Source organism: Lithobates pipiens, unplaced genomic scaffold, assembly GCF_037356315.1.
Source record: "Lithobates pipiens isolate NorthernLeopardFrog02 unplaced genomic scaffold, aLitPip1_a1.2 Scaffold_11, whole genome shotgun sequence".
In the NCBI taxonomy this organism is placed as follows: Eukaryota; Metazoa; Chordata; class Amphibia; order Anura; family Ranidae; genus Lithobates; species Lithobates pipiens.
The window spans coordinates 915,613-928,627 of record NW_027507696.1 but is presented as its reverse complement, the minus strand read 5'-3'; the positions used below and the strand labels follow the sequence as shown (position 1 = coordinate 928,627).

At 47.0% G+C, this 13,015-nt stretch overlaps 1 protein-coding gene across 9 annotated transcripts in view; it reads left to right on the top strand.

Moving 5' to 3' along the window:
- Window positions 1-13,015, top strand: part of EHMT1 (euchromatic histone lysine methyltransferase 1) — a 199,794-nt gene that overhangs the window by 53,087 nt on the left and 133,692 nt on the right. For all 9 annotated transcript variants that reach the window (XM_077467962.1, XM_077467942.1, XM_077467956.1 and 6 more), the window contains exons 4-5: window positions 9,503-9,674; window positions 12,106-12,242. In XM_077467962.1, coding sequence (XP_077324088.1) covers window positions 9,503-9,674; window positions 12,106-12,242 — 309 coding nt within the window. The remainder of the gene's footprint in view (window positions 1-9,502; window positions 9,675-12,105; window positions 12,243-13,015) is intronic.

Genomic DNA, 13,015 nt, shown 5'->3' with positions numbered 1-13,015 from the left:
AGATAAATTAGAAAATAGTTGTCACAAGACAACTTTGACTGGGCAAAGCTAGAAATCATTTAGAAGGTGCAGCTGTTCACATATATGTATTTCAACTGTACATTAGGCTGGAGTGCCACTTTAATATCACAAAAATATCAAATGAGGTATAAGTAAAATGTGTTACACTGTTAAATCTAGTTTTCCAAATTCACCATTTAATGTGTGTATAAAAGTTAGTTTCTCTTATATTCACCGACCGACACAGCTCCTCTCTTAGCCATTGGGTTGTTATGCCCTATTACTAGGAGATACTAGGCATTAGTTGTAATACAACACCTTGGGCAACAATAACCCCCCCCCCCCCCAGCCTGCCATGCAGTCATCAGTTTTATTTTGCCTAGTGAAGAAGGACCTAGGAACCCTGCGGGCCCATCGGTCCGTGCTTTTTTTTTTCTGCAGAAGTGTGACTTTTTGCGCAAGATGATTGATCCTGTGATCTACTATCAACAGCCGGCTGGGTGACAGGCTGGATCCTCTTATCCTTGTAGTCTCCCCAGTCCGGCCATCAAGCGTGTGCAGGATGCAATGAAACCTCAGCTCCAGAGGTGGTCGGTGAGCTTTTATGCTCCGGGACATACATATGACCGGGCTACAGATGTCTGCGTCACAGTTTGCCGGGCCAGCAGCCACCCTGTACTGATCAGTGAGTGGGTCTGTGATGGAATGTCTCCCAGCTCTTCAGGACTGGTAAGTACAGCTCTCCCTGCTTCGGTGGCGCTGAGCAGCTGGGCATTCCCTGGGAGGTTGATTCGGGGGTCCCTCACCTCCCTCTCTTCTCTTCCTGTCCCTATTTCCCCCCCCCCCCTCCCTGTGGGGATGCTGCATGTGGCTGCTGAGTAGTGTGTGTGTGTGTCTATGCAGGGGCTCTCACCTGGGGGGGTGTTGCCCTGGCTAGCTGTGTCCTGGGTCCTGTTCTTCATGCCCCTGGAAGAGGTCTGTGAGGCCATGCTGATGTCCTGCACAGCGCTGTGCTCACCGCCATTGATTTCTCCCTGTACCTCATGGAGCTGCTTTCGGTGGCCATTTTAGGTGTGGGCAAAGGCAGCATGCTCTCCTGGGCTTCAGCTGTCATTTCCCTTGTGATTTCCTATTCAGAACACGGCGGACATTTTTTTGTAGCCTGAACACGTTTTTTTGAGTGTTCTCTAGTGGCAGCATGTGCTCCTGTGCTCTCACAGCCACTTTCCCTGTGTTTTATGTCCTTGTGCTGGACGCTGGGCGGCCATTTTCTTGAAGCCTGAGCACACTTCAGAGCGGTTTTAGCGCCATTTTCAGCTGCTTCCACCGACACAGCACTGTTTCCTCTGCACCTGGGAGCCAACAGGGACTACAGGCACTACCTGCTGAATAGCGCAGTACTCCTCAGGGTGGTGAGTCCAGCGGGAAAGAAACCCTCAGCCAGCGGCAGTAAGGAGGGTGGGACTGTCACTGTCCTAAGTCCCCTTTGGGTGGCAGACAAGGTAGGGTCAGCATGGCTTCAGAAACTGGTGTTTCTTCCCCCGAAATCCAGGCAATTTCAACCGGATCGCCTGCGGACTGCGCAGTTCCTATGGACACCCTGGCGACGGTCCTCAATTCGTTCACTGCCAAGATTGGAGGCGGAACATGGGCAGAAGGGTGCAAAAAGGCGGCCCCTGCCCCCCCCCCCCCCGTCCTCTGGGGAGAGCTCTGACGCAGACTCGGGTCCTGCTGAGGCTGGTGACCCCTGCTTTGTCTTGTCAGATGACGCTGACCAGGACTGTTTGGACAGTGAGGATGAGTCCCTGTCCGGGTCCGTGCACGACAAAGCGGTTGTTGGAGCTCTTATTACAGCTGTGCGTGATACCCTGAAGATTCAGGAGCCAGCAGATCCCTCTGCAAGCCAGCACGTTCACCTAAGGTGTTCCCGTATCTGACTTATTTTGACAAGTTAATTTACAAGGAATGGGGTCGCCTGCAACGGACCTTTTCGGCCCCCAAATCCATGGTGGTGCATTACCCTTTTGAGGAAAGCCTTCTCCAGAAGTGGTCGGCTCCTCCGGTCTTGGACCCCCCAGTATCCAGGTGAAGTAACTGATCAACTCAGTCTAGTCTTATTATTATCAGTTATGTATTCCTTTGTCTAGTCCCTATAGTTCAGCTAATCTATCAATCTATTACGCCAAGCACATGTTATTGTTAATACCACAATGCTACCACCCTTGGCTATGAAATCAATACACGGTCTAAGGTCAACTAAATCTTATTTATTTCCCAAGGAAATAATACAGCGTGCATAAGGTATCAATAGAAGTTACAATAATACATAGCATACAATCACAGTGCAATATAAGCCTTATACTTATCGATCCTCATGACTGGGTCTCCTGATGGAATACAGAGGACAGAGCTCAGGTCGCAACCCTTTTTGTCAAACATACCTCAGCCATACCACACCCCATAGCCCATCCTACTCTTTCCCGTAGACCAATCAGCGTCTCTGGGGTGTCTCCTCCCCCAGGCTAACAGTCCTGCCATACTTGGCCTCTGGGGGCAGTGTTTGCCCATGGATCTCGGACGCCCCACCAGCTGTCCCCTGTTCTTGCAGACAAGCCGGCGCCATATCATCTTTGAAGTTCAGTACATTCCAGGTGGGCTGAATAGAAACTCATTCTGCTATTCAAATTGTGTCACATTCCTTGCTTTTAAACATGTGTGAAACTGCCTGGCATCCATATGGCTGAGTTCGGCTGTACCAACAGCTGTGTAGATGTATAATAATAAATTCCTGTCTGATTCCAACACCAGGTTAAATAAAGTAACCACAATCCCGGTAGAGGGGACTCCTGCATTTAAGGATCCCACGAACAGGAAGGCCGAGGCAGCGGCTCGTTCCTTGTTTACGGTTATGGGGTCCGCCGTGCGACCTGTACTGGCGTTCGCACTTGTGTCGCAGACACTAATTGAGTGGGCAAAACTGTTGCACCGCAAATTGGGAGAGCAACAGGCTTCTCCTGTCTGCGTGGAACTTGCTGACCAACTAGTGCAAGGCCTTGAGTACGTTTGTGACGCGGCCTGGATACTCTTCCTCTGTTATCCAGGGCTTCAGTGTCAGTGGTGCTGAGGCGCCTGATTTGGTTGAAATGCTGGTCTGCTGACCAGGCATCCGATAAAGCCCTAACGGATCTTCCCTTCCTTGGCGACCGGCTCTTTAAAGCCTCTTTGGATGACATTATTAAAAATGCCACAGGTGGTAAGAGTACTCTACTCCCACAGGCCAGCGAGGCTAAGGAGCCACACCGTAGGCAAGGGCCCTCTTTGCGCTCAAACGGCTTTTTCCTCCGCCCGGAGCTTCGGCTGGTGGTAAGAATACCCTACTCCCACAGGCCAGGAAGGCTAAGGAGCCACGCCGGAGGCAAGGGACCTCTTTTTTTCGCTCACAAACTGCTTTTTCGTCCGCCCTAAGCTTTGGCGAAACGTCCCCAGCCAGACAGGACGCCTACGGAGGCACCAAAACGTCCCTGGAACCGCAAGCCTGCGAACAAAAGGTTTGCCCCCACCCATGTCTCGGGTGGGGGGTCGCCTTCGGGAGTTTGCAGCCCAGTGGTCCTCTAGACTATCCGACCAATGGGTCTGCGATCTGATTTTCCTCCAGCTACAAGATAGTTTCTCTCTTGGCCACCAAACAGATTCTTGCCTACAGCATACCCATATCCCTCAGCTTGCCGGGAGGCCCTCTTGGAGGCAGTAAGGGACCTGTTGAGTCGTGGGGTGGTTGTACCGGTTCCGGAATTGGAACGTTTCCAGGGATTCTACTCAAATCTGTTTGTAGTTCCCAAGAAGGAAGGGGTACGTCCAATCTTGGACCTTAAAGCCCTCAAGCAGAGGTTCAGAATGGAAACAGTTTGCTTAGCAGTCGCTGCACTCCATCAAGGGGACTCCCTGGCGTCTTTAGACATCCAGGATGCGTACCTGCCCATACCCATATGCCTTCGGCATCAAGTTTCTGAGATTTGCAGTCGGGGAAGCCCACTACCAGATTGTGGCTCTCCCTTTTGGTCTGGTATCAGCCCCCCGAGTCTTTACCAAGGTATTGGCTCCAGTTTTGGCGTTGCTGCGGCAATGGGGGGAAGTCGCTCACATACTTCAGTGGGCAGAGAGACACGTACTGGCCCTGTCGGCCATTTACATCCCAGGAGTGGAGAACTGGCAGGCGGACTATCTGAGTCGCCAGATGCTGGATCCAGGAGAATGGGCGTTCCATCCAGAGGTATTCAGGCTACTGTGCCTGAGGTGGGGCACACCAGACGTGGATCTTCTGGCCTCCCGTCTCAATCGGAAGGTGCTGAAATTTGTGTCCAGGACAAGAGATCCGTGGGCAGACGTGTCAGACACGCTGGTGGCTCCGTGGGACCAGTACCAGCTGATCTATGCCTTTTCTCCACTGAAACTGTTGCCACGTCTGCTTCGCAGAGTGGAAGTCGAGGGGATCAGCACAGTGAAGCTTATTAAGAAGTGGAAGGTATTTGTTACAACCCAGACCCTCCCTGGATCGGGACATTGCTCCAAACTGAATGAAAGAGCCAGGAGGAAACTGGTCAGAGAGGCTACCAAGAGGCCCTACAGCAACTCTGAAGCAGTTGCAGGAATTTATGACAGAGTGGTCATTGTGCGTATGTGACAACAATATCACAAATTCTCCACAACTGGGGCTTGTATGAGAGGGTTGCAAAAAAAAAATCAATGCCACCAAAAGATATAAAGTTAATTTGTGTACAGTGTTGCATGACCGCACAATTGCCAATCAAATTAGCGCAGTGCAGAATAGCAAAAAATTGCCTGGTCATGAAGGGGGTAAAACCTTCTGGAGCTTTAGTGGTTAATATGGTGAAATCGCAGCATTATGGAAGGAGAAGACACACTAATATGGGGGAAATTGCACCATTGTGGGTGGACAGGAGATGCAAACTGCTGCATGGAAAGCTTGCCTGTGAAGTCTCTAAAGAATGAAATCCAGCTATTAAAGTGGACTTTAGTCAGAAAACGAAGTCCTGCCAGATCACTTCAGGCCCGCCCCTTTTTGCAGGTATAGCTACAGTGAGAGGAAAAAGGGTGTTTGATCCCCTGCTGATTTTGTATGTTTGCCCACTGACAAAGAAATGATGAATCTATAATTTTAATAGGTTTTATTTTAACAATGAGAAACAGATTAACAAAATCATCCATCAAAACGCATTTCAAAAAAGTTATGATTTGATTTGCATTTTAATGAGCGAAATTAGTATTTGACCCCTTTCCAAAACATGACTTAGTACTTGGTAGCAAAACCCTTGTGGGCAATTACAGAAGCCAGACCTTGCTTGTAGTGGGCCACCAGGGGTTCACACATCTCGGGAAGGATTTTGCCCCACTCCTCTCTGCAGATCCTCTCCAGGTCATTAAGGTTTTGATACTGATGTTTGGTAACTCAAACCTTCAGCTCCCTCCGCATATTTCCCAAATCGCCTTTCAGGACAGCACCTGGAGAGAGCGTAGTTCTGCCTACTTTAAAATCCCTCCTCTTCCGTCATGGCCTCAGTGATTGTGTTTCCCCAGCCATGGGGGAAGCGCTGCAGGGAACTAAAGTAGGAGGCTTACCTCCTAGGTGTTTTTCTTAGGTGATCATCCCAACACCCCCCACCCTCGGTAGGGGGGGGGGGGGGGGGGTGTTCATTCCAGAACCTCCGGCCTTTCCAACTCAGTGGAGCAATAGCCTGCAGGAAGGGCCAGGTATATATGCCTGGGGGCTGTGGGTTTTGGCTCGCTGGTGGCCAGGCAGGGACCCCGTAGGCAGGATTTCCTGTGAGGGCATGGCAACATTGGTTCTGGAAGGCAACGGTCAGGGGGCGGGCAGATCTGTAGGCCGGTGCTTCACTTTCCAGTCCTCAGAGCGCGAGGACACAGGAACCCACAAGTTTAAAATAATAGGCGTTTCTCTAGTACTCTGCTACCCTCTCTGCCAGATGGAGGCGAGATCAGCAGCATCGGCGGAAGCAGGCGCCGCAAGCACCGGCCAGGCCCAAGTAAGAGGTGTACAATGGTGCCCCTAACTTCCCTAATTGGGCTGTGCATTTGTGTATCGGCTGTCCTTCCCTTAGGGGGGAGGTGGCACTCGGGCCTTGCAGTCTAGAAAGGGTGTGTGTCAGGGGTGGCTGGTCTAGTACACTTTCGGGGGTCCCTATTTTCTTTTCCTGGTTGTCTTGGGTGGGGATTGTCTCACTTGAGGTTATATATGTAGATCTCCCTGCAGATTGGGTAATGTGTGGCCCTTAACATTTTTTTCAAATGGGATTTATCTGTTGTGTTGCAAGGGTTTATGGAGGCTCTTTTCGAACCCCTAGAAGAGGCATCTCTAAGGAATTTATTTCTAAAGACAATTTATTTTTGGTGGCCATCACGTCGGCCTGAAGAATAATCGAGCTTCAGACTTTGGCGGTCGCGGAACCCTCTTTAGTGATTTTCCCTGATCGATCCTTAGAACAGATCCGGCGTTCCTTCCGAAGATTGCAAAGTCTTTTCATCGTACGCAGGAAATAGAATTACCCACTTTTTCTTCAGCCTCAGCCCATCATTTTATCTCACTGCAAGACTTTTGGATGCATATTAATATCCAGCCATAAACCAAGTATTGCATTTACATTTCAGGTTGCTGCAACACCATCCCTTCCCACATGTACTGAGGCACGAAGTCTCAAAATTTAACAGATAAAGATCAAACACATGCTGCATCCCTCATCTTTAGAATACCCTAAATAATACAGCAGACACATGCTCAGAAAGTAGGCTCAACATCAATATTTCCTTAGTAACCAGGGTGGATATAAATCAATATATATTTTTTTTTAATTAAACCTGATTTTTTTTATTTATTTGAATCTGATTTTTTTTTTATTTAAATCAAATTTTTTTATTTTTTGCAAATTTATTTTAATAAAATGCTTTTGGAGTAAAAATCTATCTAAAGATACCTTCATTTTAGTTTATTCGGCATGAAATGGTGCTTAGTTATGTAGCATGATGCTGTATATTCTGCAATATTTAAAAATTTTGGTAAATTAATTTAATATGCACTGCATTGATGCATTCACACAATTTCACAGTAGCCATGACATCAACCAAAACTTCAGGAATATTCCTTTATCTCATTGGTTTGCAAATCTATGTACACTACAAACTGTATGATTGGATCGGTTCTGATATCGCTGTTTTACTAACCTGACAGCTTATTATTCCAAATAGTAATTTTGTTTGCAAATATTAAAGATTCTAACTAGCAGCAATAAGTCCTTACATTTAAAAACCTGTCATTTCAGATTCATCATGGCAGCGCCCGTTAGCGGGCATCCATTCACCTGCTGCCACCACATCCCTCATCTTTTTGTGTCACTGCCACATCACCAGCCGTCCCATTAAAGTGAATGGGACTGTCGGTGTGTCGGCAGTGGGTCAGAGGAGCTGCTGCAGGACAGAGATGACAGTTGCCCTTTAAAAATTATGTTTTAAACAGAGTTGATTTAAATCACGCCTTTTTACTAGTGATTTAAATTGTGATTTAAAGCGGGAGTCTGTCTTTCTTTTTGTTTTTTAAAAGCCAGCAGCTACAAATACTGCAGCTGCTGACTTTTAAAATAATGATACTTACCCGCCCAGCGCGCCCGCGATGTCGGCACCCGAAGCCGATCTCTCGATCGTCTCTCGGGTGCTGCCGCCGTCTTGGGTATGGGAATCAGGAAGTGGAGCCTTTTCGGCTTAATTTCCCGGTTCCCTACTGCGCATGCGCGAGTCGCGCTGCGCAATAAGGATGGTCCCCGGTGTCTCTGGGATCCATTAGTTTCCCAGCAGGCAGCGGGGGACGTTCAGAAAGGGGCGTAGATTCTGTGGAAAGGGGCGTACCTTCTGCAGAATCTACGCCGGAAGTGAGTGCAGATACCTGTACTGTACAGGTACCTGCACCCCCCTCCCCCCTGAAAGGTGCCAATTGTGGTGCCGGAGGGGGGGGGGGGAGGGTTCAAATGAGCGGAAGCTCCACTTTAGGGTGGACCTCCACTTTAAATCAAATCCACCCTGTTAGTAACTGAATGGAAGGAAACCCAACCACGATGTTCTGACTCGCTGCAATGCTTTCCCAGTAAAGTGAAAACTAGTGAAGCGGGAAGAGAGGGAGATGCACAGCTTCATATTATTAGCCTTGGTTTGCGTCAGTGATGGACGGTCAGATATCCAGATAGTTTTGGGCTTATTGGGTAAAAAATATCTTCATAATAGAGCAGCTCTTGAAATTGGCCACGTTATATTGCTAAACAGGATCTTGTCTTTGTAAACGGTGGGATGCTTCGTTCTATAGCATCAATTCACCGATTTATCATACCCGTCATTTACCACAATTGCAATGAGAGCTGTCAACGATGACCATTATGGCAAATTAAACAGAATAGAGCGAGTGTAAGTGTATCTGTGGTCAAAATGCTTAATCCTGTTTTCATTTCCACATTGGATTTTTATTAGTTCTAGCCTACTCCTTTTTAATTAGAATGATTCCTAAGTGTGTGAGCCTACTTTTTGCGGAATCTCACAGATTTACTTCCTTTACGTCAGTGACGCATACTCGCTGCACACGGAATATGCACGGCTGTGTGTCCGAGCTGCGGAAGAGGCATTTCAGGAGGTACAGTTTGTACAGGAAAACCCCACACCTGGCACCAATGTAATATTGGATATATAGTCCTTAGAAATCAAAAGTAAACCACACAAAGCAGCTGAGAAGGAATCAAGGAAGTTGTTGGAAGAGATGGCTGGCAGACAGGCAGCTCTGACAACCTAAAATAATTTTAAGTAAACTTGTATTAGATGGTCAAAAATAACGTTTGTATTGCTATTACAATGCTGATATAAGTGTGTGATCTGGCTATAGAACTCCTGTAACCAGATATGTTGTGGCGGGTGGGCTACCAGAAACTAAACAGCCCTTTCTTCAGTATTGTCCCCACCGCACACGCACACACACACACACACTAGTATGCTCTGCCCCCTTAACATCACCCTCCCCAACAGTAGTATGCTCTGCCCCCTTAACATCACCCCTGCCCAACAGTAGTATGCTCTGCCCCCTTAACATCACCCCTCCCCAACAGTAGTATGCTCTGCCCCCTTAACATCCGCCCCCCCCCCCCCAACAACAGTACCAGTAACACTACCCCTTCACATCACCCCGCCCCCACAGTAGTATCCTCTGCCCCCCTTCACATGAGATCATTGGTGTATATAGCTCTGATAAAACTGGATTAGTACCCTCTCATTTGTGCTAGTAAAAAATATATCTAATTAAATATTTGTTTTTGTGTGATGCTGCCTCAAGCAGCAAAAAATTGGAATAGGTGCAAATGTCGTGTTTTTTTTTTTTTTTTTGTTTTGTTTTTTTAATTTTATTGTTTTTGAATAATTTTCACTTTGTTTTATGTTCAAGCCTCAACATAACGACTCCCAGGAAATGACAGAACAAGAGGAAGCCATGGAAGAAAGCACACCCAAAAATAGTTTGGAGGTTGCAAATCCTTCATCGCAGCCGCAATCAAATGCACTACAAGAGCTTCTACCTCAGGGTCAGAGCAGCATGGCACTGGCAAGAGCTCAGTCTGGTAAGATTTTGTTTAAGTAGAATTGTATTTATATACTATTATATATTACAAATAAACATAATTTACATTTTACAGCACAGGACACAGGCTGCATATTTACAGTGTAATCAAAGTATTGCAATGGCCTCTGTGTCCCTAAAATGTCTCCTCCGAATTGTGCAGGGTAGCAGAGAGGTCTTCCGTGTCTATGAGCTCATTGACTTTTGAAAACCAAAGAGACTTCGAGGACGGGGGTCACAGATCTCCAACAAATGGGGATGCATGCCTTAGCTGCGTTCAGCAACAGGGCTTCTTTCCTTCAAATGTGCCCCCTCTCAAAGGACCCCACTCCATCAAATGCACCCCCTTTCACAAGCCTCTGCACCCTCAAATGCACCCTTTCACATTGCACAACTTTAAATTTTAAATTTACAGAGCTGTGCAGCCTACTCGCATCTTCCATGTGAGAAGGAAAGACTACACTGCTCCTCTTTTGACCTGCAGACAATGCCATCTACTGCTTTGCCTATTGGTGTGGTGGCACATGCCCATGTGGAGGGCAGGAATGAAAGGAGATCGTTTACCTTGGGGCAAATGGGCACGTGGTAGCAGCAAAGTTGTGTATTGCCATTGTGGCACCTGGTGAGACAGGAGACGGGCAGTGTTGTGTGGTCCATTGACAGTGCAATGTGGTGTGTGTCTGACCCCCATGTTGTCATCATCCTAACATCACCTGCCACATGGGGGGCTCTGCTTCTGACACAACTTACTGTGCTTGAGCCCTTCTCACACCTCCTGCCTCCATCTGTGTTTCTGTATTCACAAAACTTGCTGCACTTGTGCCCTGTTCTTACACCTTCATAAACAATGTCTATGCCTAACCCACTCAGTGTCATCATGCTGACTGACAGCAGAATTCTTTCCAGAGCAGGCCAGCAAGGCTTCAGCTTCACAATGGAATTGTGCTACTTTGCATAGAGATAGCATTCTATCAAGAATGCTGGCATGCATTGCTATTAAATATTTATTTCACTACCACATTTTTTTTTTTATTTTTTTTTAGGTGAAACATAGATTTAACCAATTGTCAACCAGATCAATTTTGACATTTCTCTCCTACATGTAAAAATCCTATTTTTCTTGCTAGAAAATTTACATAGAACCCCCAAACATTGTTTGTTTTTTTTTTTTGTTTGTTTTTTAAGCAGAGACCCTGGAGAATACAATGGCGGTCATTGCAACGTTTCATCTTTGCGCATCAATTTTTCAAATGCTTTTTTTTGTGTTTCACGCTTTAAAAAAAAAAAAAGTTAGCCCAATTTTTTTGCATAAGATGAAAGATGATGTTACGGCGAGTAAATAGATACCGCACATGGCACGCTCAAAAAATTGCAAATGCTTGTGAAATGGTGCCAAATATTTTTCAAAAAATATATTTATTACTTTTTTTTTTAAATCTTTATTTAAGGAATGCGGTACAAATAATGCGGTTTCATAACAAATTGTTCACCAACAGAAATTTTTTCGGTGCCAAACCAAAGAGACAGTAGATCATCGACGTCCGTAATTAATACCTAATAAGACCAATATTCATAGGGCTATCAACCCTATGTGGCAATCCGGAAGTCGGACATGTTCATTTCCCCCCCCTTATAAATTGTTGTAATCCAGGCCCCTCCCCCCCCCCCCCAAAAAAGGGGGGGGCCCGCCGGACCCGTGTCAAATGGTAGAGTGGGACATGAAAGGGGGGTGTAGACCGTTTGTAAATCAGGGCAGTACTGTGCCCTTGTGGTAGGCCACTACTCATCATTACTTGTGGGCTTGTATTTCAGAAAATGCACCCATCGTGGTACTTAGCCCATCGGACTGGGTTTGCGGTGTAATGCCCTAGGTTTCCCGCATTCCAAGGGTATTTTAGCATAAGGAGGAGAAAAAAAGATAGAGATAAGGAACATAGAAAAAAAAGGAAGCAGGGGGTACACAAGAGGGGAAGGGGTGGGTGGGGGAAAGACTTCGTCATAGCCCGCAGCCCTGGCCGTGATCAGACACTTATTTTTATTACTTTTATTCCGATTACAAGGAATGTAAACATCCCTTGTAATAGGAATATGGCATGATCGGTCCTCTTTACAATGAGATTTGGGGCCAATAAGACCCCACATATCTCCTCTCGGCTGGGACAGCTGAAATAAAAAAATTATAATAATAAAAAAAAATCTCTGCTTCCCCGCCGAGGCGGCATCGTTTGAATGCAGAGGCCAGGCGTGACGTCATAACATTGCGCCCGGCCTCCAAACGATCATAGAGACACCCGCGACCATAACAGCCGTTATGATCGTTCTTATGGTGTAGGGAATCGCCGGCTGAAAAAAACGATATCTGAATGATGCCTGTAGCTTAAAAGTACTGAATAACATACATTTGAGCTTGCTGTGTTTCTCTTGCGCTATAGCTGCTGCAGTGTCTCGAAAGAAGAAGCGACGAATGGGAACATACAGCCTGGTGCCCAAGAAAAAGGCCAAAGTGCTGAAGCAACGAACAGTTCTGGAGATGTTTAGGAGCATGACCAATGCCTCCTCCAGTCCCAAGGTAAGGACTTCTTTACCCTTGTTAATTCTAGCCACATTCCCACTTCTCTAAAACTTTGAGGTCATTGAACGCTTTTTTTTTTTTCAGAATCCATTTTATTAGTAAAGTAGGCAATTAAGTGGCGGAATTACTGCCCCCCCCCCCCCCCCCCCCCAAGAGTGTTCATCAAGGTCTTTGCTTCTGGAGACCAATGTGTCGCCCACGGTGCACACTCTGGAGACATTTGGATGGGTTTTGTGTTTGCAGAAGTCTGCTTTAATCCCAGCCTAGAGGTTAGACTATCTAGGGCTGACCCTTTAGGCTGGGTTCACACTGCTGCGGGGGGAGATCCGGATGTGATTCGCACTGCAGTGCAAATCACATCCGATCTCCGTAGCGATGCGAGTTCAGCCATACAGATAGTATGGCTGAATTCGCATCACTCCCGCAGCAAACTCGCACGGGACCCTTTTTTTGGTCCGCAACAGAATCGGATCGCATGGGGGTTCACACCATGCGATCAGATTCCTGTGCGAGTCGGCAGATCGCACTGCGATATGCGGATGGATCTGGGGGTGTCATTAACATATCATTGACACTCCCAGCCGTCCGCATAGGGCAGTGTGAACTGCCGGTGGGAGTCATGCGATGCGGGAAAATGCCGCGGATTTGCGGCGTTCCCGCATCGCTGTGGTGTGAACCCGGCCTTAAGGACTTGACTTGCTTAAGATGCTGATAAATCCCTTGATTCACCTTTGAATGAGTGTTCTGGGAAAGATGGTTGCCTCCTTTAA